Source organism: Bombina bombina, chromosome 1 (assembly GCF_027579735.1).
Source record: "Bombina bombina isolate aBomBom1 chromosome 1, aBomBom1.pri, whole genome shotgun sequence".
Classification (NCBI taxonomy): Eukaryota; Metazoa; Chordata; class Amphibia; order Anura; family Bombinatoridae; genus Bombina; species Bombina bombina.
Genome location: NC_069499.1, coordinates 433,199,357 through 433,224,407, shown reverse-complemented (window position 1 = coordinate 433,224,407; position 25,051 = coordinate 433,199,357). Strand labels below are relative to the sequence as shown.

Here is a 25,051-nt window from a genome sequence, read left to right as displayed (position 1 = left end):
CTTCTGGCTTGGCCTCAGTTAGCAACTCTGAGGTTCATCAGATTTCAGTCGGACAACATCACGACTGTGGCTTACATCAACCATCAAGGGGGAACCAGGAGTTCCCTAGCAATGTTGGAAGTCTCAAAGATAATTCGCTGGGCAGAGTCTCACTCTTGCCATCTGTCAGCGATCTACATCCCAGGCGTGGAGAACTGGGAGGCGGATTTTCTAAGTCGCCAGACTTTTCATCCGGGGGAGTGGGAACTTCACCCGGAGGTCTTCACTCAACTGATTCATCGTTGGGGCAAACCAGATCTGGATCTCATGGCGTCTCGCCAGAACGCCAAGCTTCCTTGTTACGGATCCAGGTCCAGGGACCCGGGAGCGGTGCTGATAGATGCTCTGACAGCCCCTTGGGTCTTCAACATGGCTTATGTGTTTCCACCATTCCCGATGCTTCCTCGACTGATTGCCAGGATCAAACAGGAAAGAGCATCTGTGATTCTGATAGTGCCTGCGTGGCCACGCAGGACCTGGTATGCAGACCTAGTGGACATGTCGTCCTGTCCACCATGGTCTCTGCCTCTGAGGCATGACCTTCTAATTCAGGGTCCTTTCAATCATCCAAATCTAATTTCTCTGAGACTGACTGCATGGAGATTGAACGCTTGATTCTATCAAAGCGTGGCTTCTCGGAGTCGGTTATTGATACCTTAATACAGGCTCGAAAACCTGTTACCAGAAAAATTTACCATAAGATATGGTGTAAATATTTATACTGGTGCGAATCCAAGAGTTACTCATGGAGTAAGGTTAGGATTCATAGGATATTGTCTTTTCTACAAGAGGGTTTAGAAAAGGGCTTATCTGCTAGTTCGTTAAAGGGACAGATTTCTGCTCTGTCTATTCTTCTACACAAACGTCTGGCAGAAGTTCCAGACGTTCAGGCCTTTTGTCAGGCTTTGGCTAGGATTAGGCCTGTGTTTAAGACTGTTGCTCCGCCGTGGAGTTTAAACTTAGTTCTTAAAGTTCTTCAGGGTGTCCCGTTTGAACCCCTTCATTCCATTGATATTAAGCTGTTATCTTGGAAAGTTCTGTTTTTGATGGCTATTTCCTCGGCTCGAAGACTCTCTGAGTTATCTGCCTTACATTGTGATTCTCCTTATCTGATTTTCCATTCAGACAAGGTAGTTCTGCGTACTAAACCTGGGTTCTTACCTAAGGTAGTTTCTAACAGGAATATCAATCAAGAGATTGTTGTTCCATCACTGTGTCCTAACCCTTCTTCAAAGAAGGAACGAGTCTTGCATAATCTGGACGTAGTCCGTGCCCTGAAGTTATATTTGCAGGCAACTAAAGATTTTTGTCAAACTTCTTCCCTGTTTGTCGTTTACTCTGGACAGAGGAGAGGTCAAAAAGCTTCGGCTACCTCTCTCTCCTTTTGGCTTCGTAGCATAATACGCTTAGCCTATGAGACTGCTGGACAGCAGCCTCCTGAAAAAGTTACAGCTCATTCCACTAGAGCTGTGGCTTCCACCTGGGCCTTTAAGAATGAGGCCTCTGTTGAACAGATTTGCAAGGCTGCAACTTGGTCTTCACTTCACACTTTTTCAAAATTTTACAAATTTTGCTTCTTCGGAGGCTGTTTTTGGGAGAAAGGTTCTACAGGCAGTGGTTCCTTCCGTTTAAAGTTCCTGCCTTGTCCCTCCCATCATCCGTGTACTTTAGCTTTGGTATTGGTATCCCATAAGTAATGTATGACCCGTGGACTGAATACACTTAACAAGAGAAAACATAATTTATGCTTACCTGATAAATTTATTTCTCTTGTAGTGTATTCAGTCCACGGCCCGCCCTGTCTTTTAAGGCAGATCTAAATTTTTAATTCAAACTACAGTCACCACTGCACCCTATGGTTTCTCCTTTCTTGTCTTGTTTCGGTCGAATGACTGGATATGACATGTGAGGGGAGGAGCTATATAGCAGCTCTGCTTGGGTGATCCTCTTGCAACTTCCTGTTAGGAAGGAGATATAATCCCATAAGTAATGGATGACCCGTGGACTGAATACACTACAAGAGAAATAAATTTATCAGGTAAGTATAAATTATGTTTTTTTGTATTTTTCATTTTTCATGTTTTAGTTTACATCTTTATCACACCATTTTTCTCACAAAAATTATTTTTGTGGTTTTTGCCAATTTGGAAATTAACCTAACAGGATTGTTTCTTTAACACTCTGGACACCTATTCACTCAAGATAGACATTCACACTATTAACTTTGGATACACTCACTGGATTATACCACATTTGGACACTTATTATATTTGGATTTTACCGAAGTTTTTTCACAATTGATATTGTCATATTTTTCCTTTAAATAGGACATTTTATTTGTTGCTAGACTCCACCTTTATTGTGAAGTACATAAACCCTGTTTTCTATATTGTTTATTTATTTTTATTTTATAATGTATCAATGGCTTCCTGCTTATACCAGTATTTTGCTTTCCACTGTAGGATGTATTGGCGCAATTTAGGAATTTCTAGTATTTATCTAGTATATTTGTTTTCCTGGGGTCATGAATTTTCCAGCTTTTTCATGTAACCCTTAAGTCAGGGCACTGCAGGTGTGACAATAAGACCTAGGTTATCCAAGGGTCCATAAGTTCCCCTAAATTGCTTTTCATTCAATTTATATTTTGAACCATATGGGAATGAGAGATGAGTACAAGTTAAATAAGTTGGAGGTACGGTAATTCACTTTATTTAATTTACTTAATTATTGTAAGCTATATTTATTGTTTTCGGGAACAGAGGGTAGGGTTATCAGCAAGGAAGAGCTTGGGTTATTCTATTTTTATTTAATTTTTAATTGATGTACCATTACCAGTTTGTTTGTAATTAATATTATCCATGAAAGCTATATCACTTATAAATGAGTAAACAGACAAGACATATCATCATATTATGTGATCACATATTTACCAGCCTACATATAAATATATTCATTAGAAGAGCTTGTACATCTCTCAGTACAATTTGTGATTGACTGTACTGGCATCTAGGTGTACTGACTACAGTTAAAGGGACAGTACATTTTTTTTTTTTTATATATAATTCTTCACATAGTGCAGAATTATGTAACATAATCATATCGACAGCTTTAAAAATCAGAAGATTTGATAGATTTTAGCCCTCAAAGTTGCACTTACCCGGTCTCCTCTCCAGGCTCTTCTGATAATGTCTTCTTTTTTAAAAGCGGTTTGCAGGCACGTTGTCTAATCACAGCATGGCGATCGCGCTAATGAACTAAATGTAGCTCTCTCCCGCTACCAGACCAGAGTAGGAGCACTACATTCAGTTCAATAGCGCTATTGGGCACACTGTGATTAGACCACATGTCCGCAAACCGATTTTTAAAAAGAAGGCATAATCAGAAGAGCCTGGAGGGGAGACCAGGTAAGTGCAACTTACAGGGCTAAAATCTATCAAATCTTTTGATTTATGTGCAGAATTATATAACATTATTTTTTACATTTACTGTCCCTTTAACTGTAGTCAGTACACCTAGATGCCCAGTATGTGCATAATTATGTAACATTATTTTTTACATTAACTGTCCCTTTAAGATGATATTTAGTGGATTCCACACTGAATCAGTCAAGAAGTTAACTCTGGTCATTTGCATACTTTACTCAATAAGAAATCCAGTTCCAATCATAGATATAAACAGTAGCAAACTAAATCTCACACTAGATTGTTTTACGCAGTGGGAAATAGTTATTTAGTAATACTGGTGCTGGAGTTTAATAATTATGAGAGAAAAAAAAAGAAAAAATAATATTTCTTTTTTTGTTTTTTTCCCATTCATAAATATAACTGATAAAATAGTCTAATAAAAAGAAAGAGAATAAACAAAAACATCAAGATGCTGGTGTGTGAGAATGTTATTTTTTATTTTTTATCAACCTACATTAGTTATTTATATTTACAAATACAAATGAACTACCACAGATTTTGCAAACTGTTAAAATATTCTCAAAGTGTCACATATGGCAAAAAATGTATTGTATTTTAAATACACTACTGTGCTGTTCAACGATCACTATAATGTTTCATTTATTTTTGATTGTGAGTTGTGTGCCATATAATTGTATCAGATGTGCACAAAAGGGGCTTTGGGAACTACCAGTAGATCACAAAACTTCCAACCGTGGGTTACTAAAGGGATTTATGGTCTCAAGTTAAAAGACATGGGGAAAAAATGTGGTTGGCACAAGTATAATCTTCAGCGCTACGTTAGGCTCCATTTAAGAAGCTGCGAATGCAGCTTTGAAGCACCTTCGGCTGCATACTCGCTGGCAGCCGATAGGTCATCAGATCACTGCTTCTTAACCTGCTACACCAACTTTAAAGTGGTGTTTGTCAATCCCCCTGGCAGCGGCTTGTGCAATGTAAAATTTGGGCAGTGGATTGCTGCCTGCTAGCCGTGATGCCGGGCAGATAGGGGTAGAGATGTCCGCCCTTGTCTATCAGGCTGTTAGTAAATGTAGCCCATAAGCTTCAATTAAAAAAGGGTGATTCAGCACAAGAATATTAGTCCCTATGTTAAAAGGTTTTGAGGCGCCACAGATGACCATAATGGCCATTATTACTGTAGCTCTCATATATAAATAATTTAGTATTTCCATTTCTGTTATAATTGTTATTTACCATTTCATATAATGCACAATGAGTCCAAAATTTTTATTGAACCATGGCTTTGTATTCTATGGGCCGGATTTAACAAGCAGCGGATGCTGCTGAATCTGCCTGAAATGTCCGGCTCACTGGAAACTGAAGTTAAGAAGCAGCGGTCATAAGATCCGATTGGGATGATTGACACATCCTGGGCCCAGAATGTGCAGGGAGCGGCATTGCACAAGCATTTCACAAGAAATGCTTGTGCAATGTTAAATGCCGACAACGTATGATAAATTGGCCCCAATATGTTTTAGAACTGTGACTATTAGTTGTATATAAAGATGTGCCTGTAGAGAATGCTAGTCTTCAAATGATTGCAATTACATTTTTTTTTTACAAAATAAAACCAGTGTTGATTCTTTATTATCTGGCACTGTGCAACCTTGGTTTCCTTTTCTAGGTCATTCCTATCCATTAGAAGGATGGCCATTTAAAAAAATAAATAAAACTGATAATGATGTATGCAATATAACTTGAACATCAGGGTATCTTAAACCTAGATTGGGTAAGCATATAACAATATATGTTTTCTCAAACTTTTCTTCGGAGAGGGGACTTCTTGGGGGTTTCTGCAGATTTACAAAGAATATATATGGCCAAATATTCATGCTAAGCACCTAATAAATTTAAATGCAGTTTATTTTCCAACTAATGAATAAAGACATTTGCAATTAACAGCTTCATAGACTTTTGCATAATTTTAGAACTAATATTTTTGAATCATGCAAACACTTAAATGCTGTCATAAATACACATCTGGGTGATCATATTTGCGTTGTGTACAACTTTCATAGTTTAACATTGGGAATGGAGTGTTATTTTAATTTTTTGTTCTAGGAATCATATGTGTTTATTAAGTTAAAAGGAGTTAGGACAAAATAAAAGCAATATAAAAAGCACAAGTTAAAAAAAATGAGCCAAGATGGTTTTTCAAGTGGTTAAGGCTATTAGATAAATAAAAAAAAAATTGCAAAAGTATTTTTTGATGGATTGGAATATCATTGGTGATGGTTCTCAGTGTATAAACCCTTTAAGATAAAGCCATTTGTTATGTTTGTAATGTCGTTCTAACCCATTGGAATAGACAACCTGGAGTGAAATTAGCCTTTTAAAGACACATTAAACCTAATTTTTTTCTTTCATGATTCAGACAAAGCTTGCAATTTACTTCTATTATCAAATTCTCAAGGTACCCTTTGCTGATGAAGCAGCAATGCACTACTGGGAGCTAATGAAAACAGTCATATATGTACAGCCACCTTTAACAACGAGCTCCCAGTAGTGCATTTCTGCTCCTGAGCCTGCATAGGTGTGATTATTAACAAAGTATACCAAGAGAAGGAGACATATTAAAATTGTATGCTCTGTCTGAATTGTGAAAAAAATTTTTTTTAGTTGTATGTCCCTTTATTATTAAAGTTGGGTTTATTTAATAATATTTAAAAGCATAATTTCACAAGTATTGTAGAAGATAAAATGTATACATATAAATAAACGAATAAACCGTATGTCCCCCATGTCCCTTACAGGGATGTAAACAGACATTTAATTTCATAGCCTTTTTTATAATTTAGCATATTCAACACATGTTCTAATAAGTATTTTCATAGTTTTTTTTATTTTATTTATTGAGCTATTTATTTTGTGTACCTGAACATTTTTATTGTTTAAAGAGAAAGGTAATCCCTTAATTACCCATTTCCCAGTTTCGAATAACCAACACTGTTATATTAATATACTTTTTACCTTTATAATTATCTTTATCTAAGCTTCTGCAGACTGCCCCTTATCTCAGTGCTTTTTACAATCTTGCATTTTAGCCAATCAGTGCTGGTTCTTGTATAACCATTATCATTCTCAGCAGCACAATGCTATCTACTCTGTATTCCCGATGTCTTGGGGTTACATTTGACTCAGATCTTTCTTTCACTCCTCACATTCAGTACTTGGCTAAATCCTGGTGCTTCCACCTTAAAAATATCTCTAAAATTAAACATTTCCTTACACAAGGCAGAACTAAGATTTTAATCAACTCTCTTATCCTTTCCCGCCTCGACTACTGCAATTTTGTCCTCTCTGGTCTCCCTAGCTGCCGCCTAGCTCCTTTACAATCCATAATGAATGCCTCTGCCAGGCTCATTTTCCTTATACGTTGCTCTTCATCTACTGCACCTCTCTGCCAATCCCTTCACTGGCTTCCTCTTGCCTCCAGGATTAAACACAAAATTATCACTCTGACATACAAAGCCCTCAACTGCACTGCTCCCCCCTACATCTCAGACCTTGTCTCCAGATACTCTCCCTCCCGTCCCCTTCACTCTGCTTGTGACCTCCTATTCTCCTCCTTTATTGTTACCTCCTCACATTCCCATTTACAGGACTCCTCCAGACTGGCTCCCATCTTGTGGAATGCTCTGCCTCGCTCCACAAGACTCTCCCTAGTTTAGAAAGCTTCAAGCGCTCCCTAAAGACTCTACTGTTCAGGGATGCATACAACCTACACTACCCTTTCTTTATACCAGTTCCTCTCCCTTATTGCTATCCACTTGAACCCCCTTAGCATGTAAGCCTAAGAGCCCAGCTGTTTGTAGATCACCTTCTTAAGAGCTGACTACAACAGTGCAACTCTTGGCAGCACCCACTACCCATTTGTTTATAGCGCTGCGGAATCTGTTGGCGAACTACAAATAATCAATACTACAACTAATAATAATATCTATATGGCACATATGAACTAGCACTGACTGGCTGTTGTGCAAGATTTAAAAAGCTAATAAAAAGCTCTGAGATAAAGGGTGGACTGCAGGGGCTTAGGAACAGGCAAACTTAACGGTTATACAATATATTAATATAACAATGTTAGTTATGCAAAGCTAGGGAATGTGTAGTAATGGTGTTATCTATCTTTTCAAACAGTAAAAAAAAAATAGGTAGACTGTCCTTTTAAAAGCATTACTGTAAATAAATCCTTTGAGTATTGCATTAAAGACAGGGTCTTTTATTAAATTGTGTTCAGCATGCCCAGTATTTTGGTGGTATTTGCTCCTTCATCAGATGCAAAAGACTTGTTTTAACTAGGGGAGCATGCACAGTATGCTCAGTCACAGCATGCAGGGCACATCTGTGCAAATTCACTTGTCCTTGGATGCATGGGCTGTTTAAACCTCCCATATAAAGTTTAATGTAAATCAGGGTCCCTGGGCAAAAATTAGGGAAGGGTCTAAAAAAATACACCAACGTGATGCCAAGCTTGCTCTCATCTCCACTGGGTTTCAGTATATTGTATGATATTAATTAATTGAAAGCTACATAATGTCATCAAAATCATGATTATATATTACAAGGTGAGATAATATACATGACTTGATTAATAACTAGGACATGAATTGTAAATGGTATGTTATAAAAATTACAGATAGCTTGCACAAAGTTGTTTTTTTTTTACCATGCATTTATTTATATTAATTTTATCTTTCATGTTTTAATGAGAGTAAAATCATGATTAAACATCCATGATTCAGATAGAGCATGATGTTGTAAACAGCTTTCCAATTACCTCTATTATCAAATTTGTATGCTTTGTTGAAGATAATACCTAGTTATGCTCAGGACAAGTAATATACTGCTAGGATTATGGCTGCATCTTTTAATTGGCTGAACAGATGTAGTACGCTATCTCCTATGAATATATTGCTGCTCTTAAACCTAATCTTCACAAAGAATATCAAGAGAATGAAACAAATGTCATAGTAGAAGTACATTGGAAAATTGGTGAAGATGGCATGCTTTATCTGAATCATGAAAGTTTAATTTTGACTTTACTGCCTCTTAAAGGGACACTAAACCCAATTTTTTTCTTTCATGATTCAGATAAAGCATGCAATTTTAAGAAACTTTCTAATTTACTCCTATTATCAATTTTTCTTCGTTCTCTTGATATGTTTATTTAAAAAGCAGGAATGTGATGCATAGAAGCCGGCCCATTTTGGTTGAGAACCTGGGTTATGCTTGCTTATTGGTGGGTCAATCTAAGCCTCCAATAAGCATGGTGCTGAACCTAAAATGGGCTGGCTGCTAAGATTTACATTCCTGCTTTTAAAATAAAGATAACAAGAGAACGAAGAAAATTTGATAATAGGAGTAAATTAGAAAGTTGATTAAAATTGCAAGCTCTATCTGAATCATGAAAGAAAACAAAATTGGGTTCACTGGCAATCGTTTTATACATTTTTTTAATATGTTACAAAAAACTATTACAGTCCAATTTGGGATGGTATATACTATTAGTTGATACAATATATGTTCCTTAACTTTTACTTACTTTATTTAGCATGCTAATTATGTGCACTATTTTGACAAACTGTGTGTTCATGACCATGAGTAACCCCCCAGAATGGACCAAGAATGTAGAGTAAGTAGAAAAATGAACATATATAAATATGTATATAGTATGTGTATATGTGTGTTAATTAGAAATGTACATCAAAAGTTCTAATTTTCATTTGTCTTCTTATTAATTAAATGTAGTAGAAACAAAAACATGCAGTTTTATATTTTATTTCTTTCCAAGTGAGTTTAATGTATATTTTTTTTTGCATTTTGAATTTAAAATGATAAAATAAATTTTTTATAAATATTTTTTTATTTAGCAAGTTTGTAGAGTAATAATTACAGAATTAGGCTTAGAGTATTTTTTTCTAGAAAAAAAAATTATTTCTCCAACATAGGTGTGTCCGGTCCACGGCGTCATCCTTACTTGTGGGATATTCTCCTCCCCAACAGGAAATGGCAAAGAGCCCAGCAAAGCTGGTCACATGATCCCTCCTAGGCTCCGCCTACCCCAGTCATTCTCTTTGCCGTTGTACAGGCAACATCTCCACGGAGATGGCTTAGAGTTTTTTAGTGTTTAACTGTAGTTTTTATTATTCAATCAAGAGTTTGTTATTTTGAAATAGTGCTGGTATGTACTATTTACTCAGAAACAGAAAAGAGATGAAGATTTCTGTTTGTATGAGGAAAATGATTTTAGCAACCGTAACTAAAATCCATGGCTGTTCCACACAGGACTGTTGAGAGCAATTAACTTCAGTTGGGGGAACAGTATGCAGTCTCTTGCTGCTTGAGGTATGACACATTCTAACAAGACGATGTAATGCTGGAAGCTGTCATTTTCCCTATGGGATCCGGTAAGCCATGTTTATTACGATCGTAAATAAGGGCTTCACAAGGGCTTATTAAGACTGTAGACTTTTCTGGGCTAAATCGATTCATTATTAACACATATTTAGCCTTGAGGAATCATTTTATCTGGGTATTTTGATATAAGATATCGGCAGGCACTGTATTAGACACCTTATTCCTTAGGGGCTTTCCCAAAGCATAAGCAGAGCCTCATTTTCGCGCCGGTGTGGCGCACTTGTTTTTGAGAGGCATGGCATGCAGTCGCATGTGTGAGGAGCTCTGATACTTAGAAAAGACTTTCTGAAGGCGTCATTTGGTATCGTATTCCCCTTTGGGCTTGGTTGGGTCTCAGCAAAGCAGATACCAGGGACTGTAAAGGGGTTAAAGTTTAAAACGGCTCCGGTTCCGTTATTTTAAGGGTTAAAGCTTCCAAATTTGGTGTGCAATACTTTTAAGGCTTTAAGACACTGTGGTGAAAATTTGGTGAATTTTGCACAATTCCTTCATGTTTTTTCGCAATTGCAGTAATAAAGTGTGTTCAGTTTAAAATTTAAAGTGACAGTAACGGTTTTATTTTAAAACGTTTTTTGTACTTTGTTATCAAGTTTATGCCTGTTTAACATGTCTGAACTACCAGATAGACTGTGTTCTGAATGTGGGGAAGCCAGAATTCCTATTTATTTAAATAAATGTGATTTATGTGATAATGACAATGATGCCCAAGATGATTCCTCAAGTGAGGGGAGTAAGCATGGTACTGCATCATTCCCTCCTTCGTCTACACGAGTCTTGCCCACTCAGGAGGCCCCTAGTACATCTAGCGCGCCAATACTCCTTACTATGCAACAATTAACGGCTGTAATGGATAATTCTGTCAAAAACATTTTAGCCCAAATGAACACTTGTCAGCGTAAGCGCGGCTGCTCTGTTTTAGATACTGAAGAGCATGGCAACGCTGATACTAATATCTCTGAAGGGCCCCTAACCCAGTCTGATGGGGCCAGGGAGGTTTTGTCTGAGGGAGAAATTACTGATTCAGGGAACATTTCTCAACAGGCTGAACCTGATGTGATTGCATTTAAATTTAAGTTGGAACATCTCCGCATTCTGCTTAAGGAGGTATTATCCACTCTGGATGATTGTGACAAGTTGGTCATCCCAGAGAAACTATGTAAAATGGACAAGTTCCTAGAGGTGCCGGGGCTCCCAGAAGCTTTTCCTATACCCAAGCGGGGTGGCGGACATTGTTAATAAAGAATGGGAAAGGCCCGGTATTCCTTTCGTCCCTCCCCCCATATTTAAAAAATTGTTTCCTTTGGTCGACCCCAGAAAGGACTTATGGCAGACAGTCCCCAAGGTCGAGGGAGCGGTTTCCACTTTAAACAAACGCACCACTATACCCATAGAGGATAGTTGTGCTTTCAAAGATCCTATGGATAAAAAATTAGAAGGTTTGCTTAAAAAGATGTTTGTTCAGCAGGGTTACCTTCTACAACCAATTGCATGCATTGTCCCTGTCGCTACAGCCGCATGTTTCTGGTTCGATGAGCTGATAAAGGCGGTCGATAGTGATTCTCCTCCTTATGAGGAGATTATGGACAGAATCAATGCTCTCAAATTGGCTAATTCTTTCACCCTAGACGCCACTTTGCAATTGGCTAGGTTAGCGGCTAAGAATTCTGGGTTTGCTATTGTGGCGCGCAGAGCGCTTTGGTTGAAATCTTGGTCGGCTGATGCGTCTTCCAAGAACAAGCTACTTAACATTCCTTTCAAGGGGAAAACGCTGTTTGGCCCTGACTTGAAAGAGATTATCTCTGATATCACTGGGGGTAAGGGCCACGCCCTTCCTCAGGATCGGCCTTTCAAGGCAAAAAAATAAACCTAATTTTCGTCCCTTTCGTAGAAACGGACCAGCCCGAGGTGCTACGTCCTCTAAGCAAGAGGGTAATACTTCTCAAGCCAAGCCAGCTTGGAGACCAATGCAAGGCTGGAACAAGGGAAAGCAGGCCAAGAAACCTGCCACTGCTACCAAGACTGCATGAAATGTTGGCCCCCGATCCGGGACCGGATCTGGTGGGGGGCAGACTCTCTCTCTTCGCTCAGGCTTGGGCAAGAGATGTTCTGGATCCTTGGGCGCTAGAAATAGTCTCCCAAGGTTATCTTCTGGAATTCAAGGGACTTCCCCCAAGGGGGAGGTTCCACAGGTCTCAGTTGTCTTCAGACCACATAAAAAGACAGGCATTCTTACATTGTGTAGAAGACCTGTTAAAAATGGGAGTGATTCATCCTGTTCCATTAAGAGAACAAGGGATGGGGTTCTACTCCAATCTGTTCATAGTTCCCAAAAAAGAGGGGACGTTCAGACCAATCTTAGATCTCAAGATCTTAAACAAGTTTCTCAAGGTTCCATCGTTCAAGATGGAAACCATTCGAACTATTCTTCCTTCCATCCAGGAAGGTCAATTCATGACCACGGTGGATTTAAAGGATGCGTATCTACATATTCCTATCCACAAGGAACATCATCGGTTCCTAAGGTTCGCATTCCTGGACAAGCATTACCAGTTCGTGGCGCTTCCTTTCGGATTAGCCAGTGCTCCAAGGATTTTCACAAAGGTACTAGGGTCCCTTCTAGCTGTGCTAAGACCAAGGGGCATTGCTGTAGTACCTTACTTGGACGACATTCTGATTCAAGCGTCGTCCCTTCCTCAAGCAAAGGCTCACACGGACATCGTCCTGGCCTTTCTCAGATCTCACGGATGGAAAGTGAACGTGGAAAAGAGTTCTCTATCTCCGTCAACAAGGGTTCCCTTCTTGGGAACAATAATAGACTCCTTAGAAATGAGGATCTTTCTGACAGAGGCCAGAAAAACAAAGCTTCTAGACTCTTGTCGGATACTTCATTCCGTTCCTCTTCCTTCCATAGCTCAGTGCATGGAAGTGATCGGGTTGATGGTAGCGGCAATGGACATAGTTCCTTTTGCGCGCATTCATCTAAGACCATTACAACTGTGCATGCTCAGTCAGTGGAATGGGGATTATACAGACTTGTCTCCGAAGATACAAGTAAATCAGAGGACCAGAGACTCACTCCGTTGGTGGCTGTCCCTGGACAACCTGTCACAAGGGATGACATTCCGCAGACCAGAGTGGGTCATTGTCACGACCGACGCCAGTCTGATGGGCTGGGGCGCGGTCTGGGGATCCCTGAAAGCTCAGGGTCTTTGGTCTCGGGAAGAATCTCTTCTACCGATAAATATTCTGGAACTGAGAGCGATATTCAATGCTCTCAAGGCTTGGCCTCAGCTGGCGAGGGCCAAGTTCATACGGTTTCAATCAGACAACATGACAACTGTTGCGTACATCAACCATCAGGGGGGAACAAGGAGTTCCCTAGCGATGGAAGAAGTGACCAAAATCATTCTATGGGCGGAGTCTCACTCCTGCCACCTGTCCGCTATCCACATCCCAGGAGTGGAAAATTGGGAAGCGGATTTTCTGAGTCGTCAGACATTGCATCCGGGGGAGTGGGAACTCCATCCGGAAATCTTTGCCCAAGTCACTCAGCTGTGGGGCATTCCAGACATGGATCTGATGGCCTCTCGTCAGAACTTCAAAGTTCCTTGCTACGGGTCCAGATCCAGGGATCCCAAGGCGGCTCTAGTGGATGCACTAGTAGCACCTTGGACCTTCAAACTAGCTTATGTGTTCCCGCCGTTCCCTCTCATCCCCAGGCTGGTAGCCAGGATCAATCAGGAGAGGGCGTCGGTGATCTTGATAGCTCCTGCGTGGCCACGCAGGACTTGGTATGCAGATCTGGTGAATATGTCATCGGCTCCACCTTGGAAGCTACCTTTGAGACGAGACCTTCTTGTTCAGGGTCCGTTTGAACATCCGAACCTGGTTTCACTCCAGCTGACTGCTTGGAGATTGAACGCTTGATCTTATCAAAGCGAGGGTTCTCAGATTCTGTTATCGATACTCTTGTTCAGGCCAGAAAGCCTGTAACTAGAAAGATTTACCACAAAATTTGGAAAAAATATATCTGTTGGTGTGAATCTAAAGGATTCCCTTGGGACAAGGTTAAGATTCCTAAGATTCTATCCTTCCTTCAAGAAGGATTGGAAAAAGGATTATCTGCAAGTTCCCTGAAGGGACAGATTTCTGCCTTGTCTGTGTTACTTCACAAAAAGCTGGCAGCTGTGCCAGATGTTCAAGCCTTTGTTCAGGCTCTGGTTAGAATTAAGCCTGTTTACAAACCTTTGACTCCTCCTTGGAGTCTCAATTTAGTTCTTTCAGTTCTTCAGGGGGTTCCGTTTGAACCCTTACATTCCGTTGATATTAAGTTATTATCTTGGAAAGTTTTGTTTTTAGTTGCAATTTCTTCTGCTAGAAGAGTTTCAGAATTATCTGCTCTGCAGTGTTCTCCTCCTTATCTGGTGTTCCATGCAGATAAGGTGGTTTTACGTACTAAACCTGGTTTTCTTCCAAAAGTTGTTTCTAACAAAAACATTAACCAGGAGATTATCGTACCTTCTCTGTGTCCGAAGCCGGTTTCAAAGAAGGAACGTTTGTTGCACAATTTGGATGTTGTTCGCGCTCTAAAATTCTATTTAGATGCTACAAAGGATTTTAGACAAACATCTTCCTTGTTTGTTGTTTATTCTGGTAAAAGGAGAGGTCAAAAAGCAACTTCTACCTCTCTCTCTTTTTGGATTAAAAGCATCATCAGATTGGCTTACGAGACTGCCGGACGGCAGCCTCCCGAAAGAATCACAGCTCATTCCACTAGGGCTGTGGCTTCCACATGGGCCTTCAAGAACGAGGCTTCTGTTGATCAGATATGTAGGGCAGCGACTTGGTCTTCACTGCACACTTTTACCAAATTTTACAAGTTTGATACTTTTGCTTCTTCTGAGGCTATTTTTGGGAGAAAGGTTTTGCAAGCCGTGGTGCCTTCCATTTAGGTGACCTGATTTGCTCCCTCCCTTCATCCGTGTCCTAAAGCTTTGGTATTGGTTCCCACAAGTAAGGATGACGCCGTGGACCGGACACACCTATGTTGGAGAAAACAGAATTTATGTTTACCTGATAAATTACTTTCTCCAACGGTGTGTCCGGTCCACGGCCCGCCCTGGTTTTTTTAATCAGGTCTGATAATTTATTTTCTTTAACTACAGTCACCACGGTACCATATGGTTTCTCCTATGCAAATATTCCTCCTTAACGTCGGTCGAATGACTGGGGTAGGCGGAGCCTAGGAGGGATCATGTGACCAGCTTTGCTGGGCTCTTTGCCATTTCCTGTTGGGGAGGAGAATATCCCACAAGTAAGGATGACGCCGTGGACCGGACACACCGTTGGAGAAAGTAATTTATCAGGTAAACATAAATTCTGTTTTCTCTTTATTTTCAAGGGACATGGAAGCTATGCAATAATGTAACTTCCTGTTAAAAATATACTATTTAAATCTTTCTTTATTTTAAAATTAATTCTTCATTTAAGCATATTTAGACCAGTCATTTTACTTGGCTCTTATTTTTTCTTATTTATAAGTTTGGTTTAAACAGACAATTATTAAAATTATAATAATAGTAATTCAATTCTTCTGTTTCTGCCACCATCAATTTCATCTTTTTTGTTGTTGTTATTGTTGTATTGGTATATTGACACATATGCCTAAAATGTATGTATTTGCTTACATTTGACAACTAGTTTAATTGTACCGGGTTTTGTATTATACACTTAGATCAGTACTGTGTTATTTCCTTTTTGTTTTGTATATCCTCTCCCTTATCAAATTCAACATTTAAAATAGCGCAGGCTGCTTTCATAAATAGCCTAGCAACCATTGTCCAGAAATTCTAAATTTAGTGTAGATGCCAAAATAATTAAATTATAAAACTTTTGTCTTCACATGACTGAGAAACACAAAATGGCTGCCTTTAAAGACAATATTGTGTACACTGTAGAAAATGAAATCCATAAGACTGATGAAATAATGTTACAAAGAATTCTGCCTTTAATAGGGAAACATTTTATGATTATAGCTTGCAACCATCCACCCATACTAACATTTAAAAGTATTTTTTTAAATGAAATTTAGAACTTAAAGCAAGCCAACCCAACACAGATTGAAATGTCTAATGTTCTGTACTATTTAGTATTTACATACTAATTTGTTTAATGATATGCATAATATAATAAAAAGTAAAATTATGTTATTATTAACAACAGATATACTTTTACTGGAATTTATACCTTTGAATCTCTTGTAAAAATCCTGGCAAGAGGTTTTTGCATAGATGGTTTCACTTTCCTAAGAGACCCATGGAACTGGCTGGATTTCAGTGTCATCACTATGGCGTAAGTATTTAAATTATTTACAAAATATAAATCTGACATTACAGTTTTATTTCAGTACCCCGCTGTTTATGAGTGGGCTTTGATGGCTTTGTATTCATTATGAATCAAGCTTCAACAGAACTAGAGAGACACTTCCAATATTCTAAAGCCCATATTGTTTCTAACCCCCCCCCCCAGATATTTAGACTCTATGAAATAAATGCTGAATGTGATGCCCAAAATTCTTGTCTTGGGCAATACCTTATAATGTGATTAGATTATCCCCCTATAGATATAGTTATATTATAATAACCCATGTAGTTTATTTTTTGACCTTGTGTGTGGATACTATCTCTTGTGTAGAAATAAACATATATGTGGTAAATGAACAAAGTGTGAATGAACCCAATACACCTCATCAAGAAAACATGTTTTGTGGTGCAGCGCTGACAGTGGAGGTTCTACAGAGGTCTAAAAGCACCCCATTCCTTTATTTTGCGTCCCCAACTTGCTTGTTAGGATGAAGTGGCTGATAAAACGTGTTCCTCCCTGCTGCTGTTTTTTTAAAGGGACACTGAACCCAAATTTTTTCTTTTGTGATTCAGATAGAGCATGCAATTTTAAGCAACTTTCTAATTTACTCCTATTATCAATTTTTTTCTTTGTTCTCTTGCTATCTTTATTTGAAAAAGAAGACATCTAAGCCTTTTTCTTGGTTCAGAACTCTGGACAGCGCTTTTTATTGGTGGAATAATTTATCCACCAATCAGCAAGGACAACCCAGGTTGTTCACCAAAAATGGGCCGGCATTTAAATTTACATTCTTGCATTTCAAATAAAGATATCAAGAGAGTAACGAACATTTGATAATAGGAGTAAATTAGAAAGTTGCTTAAAATTTCATGCTCTATCTGAATCATTAAATAAAAAAATTGGGTTCAGTGTCCCTTTAAGTTCTAGCCATGCCTATGATCTACCTGGCCTCACCGTAAACCAAATAGCCAAACCCCATCAATACTGATTTTGCCCACAGAACAGCTGTGACTCTGTCCACTGTTTCCTAATTAGTCCCCAACTTCCTGGTTTCTGCATGTCACTTTTTAAAGTAAGTATTTGCCCACCCACCAAAATAGATATTTTAGGAACCTCCATTGAGTACCTAGATATTAATAAACATCACTATATGTGGAACTATAATATCTAAAAAGAATATGTGCACTCCTTTTTTTGTAGCCCAGGGACAAGTCTCACAGCTTAAATAATAATAAATAAGGATAATAAATTATTGACCACAATATGTATGCTCCTCATATCTTGCAGTCTATGGAATGGTTAGGGCCAACATAATCTCCTCTGCTCTTCATGTTCTGCCAATACACTTGAAACTATAGTAGCCTCCTTGGTCCAAGGTTGGTGCACAGTTTTCTAAGTACAGGTTGGTTATTCACAGTTTGATCACATTACCATTGTTATGGCTTTATATTTTATTAATGATAAATGTATGTTTTATATTTTTAATGACAAACAAGTGTATATGTTACTTGGAATGCATGCTCCTGTATTTAGATTAAATTGATAGATAGATAGAGAGATAGATAGATATATAGACAGACTGATAGATATGAGATTTAAAATATTCTACAGCTAATATATATTAGTACTATATTTTAGTATATTATTGTTTGCATATTACCCTATTGATTTGCTTTGCCGTCCTATTAATATGTTATTATACAGTCTATAAGGCCTTTTATTAAGTTTAAATTGATACATTTAGCAAATAAATGTGTATATTTATATAGAATAAATATTGTATATATAAATTTAATTAAAAATGAAGAATTTAATCAGGTGTTAGTCATTTCCCTTCCTAATGATGGAGAAACTAAATCTTTATAAGACTCTCCATGTCAGAGTTAGAAGTTGAACACATATAACAATCCTTTTAAAATATAAAAAATATAATTAAATCCAATTTTTATATTTTATTCCATGAAAAAATACTCATATTTATAATACTATATTATTAGTTCATGGAATAAGCAGCTTTTTGAGTATATCTTCTTGAATTCGGTTTTGAACATAACGCCAAGAAGGTCTTCCTTGAAGACCTAAGCAAATATTCTGAATAACTCTGATTTAATTCTACAGGTATGTAACAGAATTTGTAAACCTAGGCAATGTTTCAGCTCTTCGAACTTTCAGAGTATTGAGAGCTTTGAAAACTATTTCTGTAATTCCAGGTAAGAAGTAATTGGTGTGAGGTGTTAGGCCCCTTGTACATCCAACTGTTTCTTTGTGTCTGTCATTGTGTTTGTGTGTGAACTCCCCTATTACAGATATGTGACAGAGTTTGTGGACCTGGGCAATGTCTCAGCATTGAGAACATTCAGAGTTCTCCGAGCATTGAAAACAATATCAGTCATTCCAGGTGAGAGACAGGTTAAACACGCAGGCTGATTTTTTGTTTTTTGCTCCATCTAAGTTTTTATCACATTTTGAGCATAAAGCCTTGTTGCTTGCCATTGCAGTACAAAAAAATAAAAAGCACAAACCAAAAGGGAAATATTTAATTACCCAATGATTTTGTGCTTTTTAACATTTTGAAGCTTTTTTCATTTTTTTCAATCAGCCTTGGAGTTTAACAGATTCTTGCATGGGACATCGCAATATACCTCCAGCCTGTGTGATGTTTGTTTTGTTACGTTTTCTGTTTCACATCCAACTAACCTAAATGTTAACTTGTTTTCATGTATAGTACTAGAACTTTGAGCTCAAACAATGTTGTGTTACTACACTTTAAATTAAAATTTAAAAAAAAATGTGAAAAACTATGGAAAAGATTAGTTGGTTAAAAAAAGAAAATGATCAACAATAATAAAAGCATGGGAACTGCATGGGGTGTTATTTTATTTTTTAAGATAACTAGCATTTTACAAACTGGCTACCTTTTTATAACATGCATAACTGATCTTATTGGAGTCCACCCATTATGGTAGAGTTTACAGTGGAAAATTGTATGTTATAAAAATGTCCTTACAAATGTTATGATTTAAAGAACAGCAATTTTAGCAAGATATGTTTTTTTATGTTAGAATTACCTTATAGCATGATAAGCAAAATAACTTGTTTTCCTAAAAAACAAGTGTTTATGTCAATGCCCGGCATCCATTTTCATTCACGTTTCCTTCGAATAACCCTTAAAATTAAACATTCATCTTCACCACTTGCTAACCTTCCATTAAGTCCTATTGTCACAACCATCAATGTTTATTTAGGCTTTTGCATGGAATCTCTTTTTTGCTCTACGATTTATGTTTGATAATGCTACAAAAAACTAATTTTTTCTAGGATTGAAGACTATTGTGGGTGCGCTGATTCAGTCAGTTAAGAAACTTTCGGATGTCATGATTCTTACAGTGTTTTGCCTGAGTGTATTTGCACTAATAGGGCTGCAGCTTTTTATGGGACACTTGCGGAATAAGTGTGTACAATGGCCCCCAACCTTGGCTGCCTATGAGCTAAACACTTATGCTATTTTTAATAGTACTATTGGCGAAAACGGGTCCTTTGTAAATGTTACTAATATGGAATTTAACCGTGACAAGTATATCGCTGATGAAAGTAAGTATGTTTCTTGCAGTCATTCATCAATATATTTAATGCAGTGAAACTGTTGTTAATTGTATTCAGTAGATTGGAATTGAGCAGCAATTAAATTATTTTATGTTCATAATTATTTTATTAGCCTACTGTTCATCAAATATAAGATTCATAATAAGATATATGCAGAGAAGTTAGACATAAGCAGTAGGAAAGTATATACTGTATATAATATATATTTGCATACTAGGATTCGGAAACCCTTGGTTTACACTGGGTTTCTATTTCCAAAGGAACTGTTGGAAAAAAAATCAGTGTAAAATGAATCTTATTATATATTTTATTATTAGAATTTCTGATATGTATACTGTGAATATAAAAACTCATTACTGTGATAAATTATTAAACTCTTACCTGTATAAGTGTGTACACTGTAAATAAACTAAAAATATAAAACATATATTATGTCTCTCAAAATAATGTAAAGTCTTTTAAATTTCTGTGCAAATAAATGTCTTAAAGGTGCATGGAACCCAAAATGTTTATATCATGATTCAGATAGAGCAACTTTCTAATTAACTTTTATTATCAAATTTTATTCATTCTCTTGATATCTTTTTTTGAAAAGCAGGGACATAAGCTCAGGAGCGTGCACGTGTCTGGAGTACTATACGGCATCAGTTTCCTGCCATGTAGTGCTCCATATAATTACCTAGGTATCTCTTCAACAAAGAATATTATTGGAACAAAAAAATTGATAAAAAATAAAATTGTATACTCTGTCTAAATCACAAAATATCATTTTGGGTTTCATATATCTTTAAGTCTCTCACAGAGCTTCAGATAATTATATATTACTGGTAATTCATCCTTTCAGAGTTAGCCTAAAGTGCAATATGTAATGTTCTCATGTCTCACTTTTGTGTTTATAGTACGGTCAGTATTGTAACTGTTGTAAATTGATAAAAAAGAACCATTGTAAAATGAGGGCTACCTGGATTGAATAAGCAGTTTATTCTTTAAATGTCTTCCACTACTCCCCTCTTTCTTCTTCTTTCTCCTTCTAGTTACCCATTTCCCACACTCACATCTTCTACTTATTTCCTTTTGTATTGCACTTTTCATTTCACTTTTTTTTTTTTGCTCTTAAAGGGACACTAAACACTTTGAGATTGTACTATAAAATGATAAATTGTATATACAAAAAAAATCTCTGCAATATACTTTCATTATTTATTTTGTCCCCTTTTCCAGTAACTCTATTCTGAAATTGTGAGATTTTTAGGTCCTGTTAAAAATGGAAGTGCAGAACACATGTTATATTCCACACAACCATTGGCTGCACACTCTAGTGACCTATTTATAACTGTCCCTAATTGGCCACAGCAGAGCAGCTAACAGCTCCTATTGTTTTTTAGATACTAAAACTTTACACTTATTTTGTAAATATTTAAACAACTAATGAAAGTTTAAAAATACATCTACTTGTTTTTTCAGACTAATATTTTCTTTGAAAGCATCATTCTATCTAGCATTCGTTTAGAGTTTAATATCCTTGTAACAGTAATAGTAGTAGTAGATTGAAATTTACATTTCCAGACATTACAGGAAATAAAGAAGGAATTAACATAGTATTCACTGGCTTCATTTTATTAAATTCTGCCTTCATGTTCTCCCCTACTTCATGTTATATATTGAATATTACATGTTGCTTACTTACAAAATGCACTATATGTCGGAAGTGCTGCTATACCTGTCACTGTGTATGGTGGAGTTGCTTCCACCCCAAGGCAGAACATGCTGGGATCTAAAATGTCATCACAAAAATGCACCACCTCTGCAGAAACAATGAGCACATGCAGGAACTGTTTGCGCTTTTGCTTTGCAGTGTTGCTTCACATCAGACTGTTATTTTCAAACAGTGCTGTGCTCTGGCTGCACTGTGTATGTTTTCTCAACAGTGCAGTCAGAGCGAAGCACTGTTTAAAGAGAACACATTGCAATTGAGCTGGTGTTTTAGTGTAACTGTCAACTTTAAAATTGAATTTATTTTAAAAATGACCTGCAGAAAAAAAACATTTCTAAAAAAAAATATTGTTGCAGAAAGTTAAAAAATAAACAATTAGTAAAATATATCAATAAACCAGTTAATCAAACTGATGGCCTCCTTAGAGTGCTAAGACAATTTTCTAACTTAAGTACATGATTCACATGTAGGAATTATTTAAACTCACTTATCTTTTTATTACCTTTTCCAGCTTCTTTCAAAATATTTTCTTTCCTTTACTTGTTTACCCTTTTACAACATCATCTTTAATTCCTCCCTTTGTTCCACCTTTAAAACAACATTTATCATTCCAGTGTCTTCTAGATTTGTCTGTTTTTTTCCGCTATTTCCTTCTCCTCGAATGCATATTTTTACAATATTAATCCAAGATGGCCACCATTATCAACAGTTGTTACACTGTAATAGATCTTATCCTTCGATAAAATAATATATATATATATATATATATATATATATATATATATATATATATATATATATATATATATATATATATATGAAAGTTTCAGAATATTTATGAAAAAAATCTTGGCTTTGACATTTATATTTTAACTAGTCCTAAAGCCCGTTCACACGGGCCATTTTTTGCAGGGTACAGCGGTCCCACCCCTTGCGCTCTCTCTCTCCCCCTCTCTTTTGCGCTCTCTCTCTCCCCCTCTCTTTTGCGCTCTCTCTCTCCCCCTCTCTTTTGCGCTCTCTCTCTCACCCCTCTCTTTTGCGCTCTCTCTCTCCCCCCCTCTCTTTTGCGCTCTCTCTCTTCCCCCTCTCTTTTGCGCTCTCTCTCTCCCCCTCTCTTTTGCTCTCTCTCTCTCTCTCTCCCCCCTCTCTTTTGCGCTCTCTCTCTCCCCCTCTCTTTTGCGCTCTCTCTCTCCCCCCTCTGTTTTGCGCTCTCTCCCCCCTCTGTTTTGCGCTCTCTCCCCCCTCTGTTTTGCGCTCTCTCCCCCCTCTCTTTTGCGCTCTCTCTCCCTCTCTTTTGCGCTCTCTCTCTCTCCCCTCTCTTTGCCTCTCTCTCTCCCCCTCTCTTTGCGCTCTCTCTCTCCCCCTCTCTTTTGGCGCTCTCTCTCTCCCCCTCTCTTTTGCGCTCTCTCTCTCCCCCTCTCTTTTGCGCTCTCTCTCCCCCCCCTTCTTTTGCACTCTCTCTCCCCCCCTCTTTTGCACTCTCTCTATCCCCCCCTCTTTTGCACTCTCTCTATCCCCCCTCTTTTGTGCTCTCCCCCCCCCCCTCTTTTGCGCTCTCTCTCCCCCCTCTTTTGCGCTCTCTCTCTCCCCCCCCTCTTTTGCGCTCTCTCTCCCCCCCTCTTTTGCACTCTCCTCTCCCCCTCTCTTTTGCGCTCTCTCTCCCCCTCTCTTTTGTGCTCTCTCTCTCACCCCTCTCTTTTGCGCTCTCTCACCCCTCTCTTTTGCGCTCTCTCTCCCTCCTCTCTTTTGCGCTCTCTCTCTCCCCTGTCTCTCTCCCCCTCTCTCTTTCTCCCCTCTCTCTCTCCCCCCTCTCTCTCTCTCTCTCTCTCTCTCCCCTCTATCTCTCTCTCTCTTCCCCTCTATCTCTCTCTCTCTCTCTCTCTTCCCCCCTCTATCTCTCTCTCTCCCCCCTCTCTCTCTCCCCCTTTTCTCTCTTTCTCCCCTCTCTCTCTCCCCCTCTCTCCCTCTCTCTCTCTCCCCCTCTCTCTCCCCTCTATCTCTCTCCCTCCCCTCTATCTCTCTCTCTCCCCCCTCTCTCTCTCTCTCCCCCCTCTCTCTCCCCCTCTCTCCCCCTCTCTCTCTTTCTCCCCTCTCTCTCTCCCCCTCTCTCTCTCTCCCCCTCTCTCTCCTCTCTCTCTCTCTCCCCTCTCTCTCTCTCCCCTCTCTCTCTCTCCCCTCTCTCTCTCTCCCCTCTCTATCTCTCCCCTCCTCTATCTCTCCCCTCTCTATCTTTCCCCTCTCTCTCTCCCCCTCTCTCTCTCCCCTCCCCTCTCTCTCTCCCTCCCCCTCTCTCCCTCCCCCTCCCCTCTCTCTCTCCCTCCCCTCTCTCCCTCCCCTCTCTCTCTCTCCCCTCTCTCTATCTCTCCCTCATCTCTCTCCCTCCCCCCCTCTCTCTCTCACTCCCCCTCACCTCTCTCTCTCCCTCCCCTCTCTCTCCCCCCCCTCCCCTCTCTCTCTCCCTCCCCTCTCTCCCTCCCCTCTCTCTCTCTTCCCTCTCTCTCTCCCTCCCCTCTCTCTCTCACTCCCCCTCCCCTCTCTCTCTCACTCCCCCTCCCCCCTCTCTCTCTCTCTCTCTCCCTCCCCTCTCTCTCTCCTCCTCCCCCCCTCTCTCTCTCTCCTCCCCCTCGCTCTCTCTCCTCCCCCTCTCTCTCTCCTCCCCCTCTCTCTCTTCCCCCTCTCTCTCTCCTCCCCCCCCTCTCTCTCTCTTCCCCCTCCCCCTCTCTTTCTCTTCCCCCTTTCTTTTGATCTCTCTGTCCCCTTTCTTTTGCTCTCCCTCCACTCTCTTTTGCTGTCTCTCCCCCTCTCTTTTGCTCCCTCTCTTGTGCTCTTTTTATCTCCCCTCTTGATCTCTCTCTCCCCTTTCTTATCTTTTCCCTACCCACCCTCTCCCCTCTGTTGAGCTGTTTTGAGCTCTCAAACTGCACAGCCTTTCACGGCCCGTCTGACCCCGCCCCTTCACACATGGCCACGCCCCCTCGCGGCCCTTGCGCTCGGCCACGCCCCCTTCACGCTCATCACTTAAACATGCACTAGTTACACATATCCTTCAAAAACCTTCTCTCAATCCAACATTCCCATCCAACTACAGCCCTATTTCCCTACTGCATTTCGTCCCCAACACTTCACAGAGACAGCAATCATTAAGTTATTAATTACCTACTTACAGCAAAATTGAAAGGCCACTTTTCTTTTCTTCTTGATCTGTCTGCAGCCTTTGATGCTGTTGGCCATCCTCTGTTGCTCCAAACTCTTCAATCCGGCATCTGCAACACAGCCCTCTCTTGGTTCTCCTCCTACCTGTCTAACCATACCTTTAGTGTAACCTTCTATGGCACATCTTCTACCCTATACCACTTTCTGTTGGGGTACTACAAGGCTCTGTTGTTGGCCACTTCTCTTCTCCTGTTTTTACATCATCCTATAGTACCTTAATAAAGTCCCACGGGTT

General features: G+C 39.0%; 1 protein-coding gene across 1 annotated transcript in view; it reads left to right on the top strand.

The window, feature by feature from the left end:
- Nucleotides 1–25,051, top strand: part of LOC128645401 (sodium channel protein type 2 subunit alpha-like) — a 584,077-nt gene that overhangs the window by 134,521 nt on the left and 424,505 nt on the right. The window contains exons 4-7 of the mRNA XM_053698390.1: nucleotides 9,049–9,138; nucleotides 16,146–16,274; nucleotides 18,593–18,684; nucleotides 19,605–19,877. Of these exons, the coding sequence (XP_053554365.1) occupies nucleotides 9,049–9,138; nucleotides 16,146–16,274; nucleotides 18,593–18,684; nucleotides 19,605–19,877 (584 nt within the window). The remainder of the gene's footprint in view (nucleotides 1–9,048; nucleotides 9,139–16,145; nucleotides 16,275–18,592; nucleotides 18,685–19,604; nucleotides 19,878–25,051) is intronic.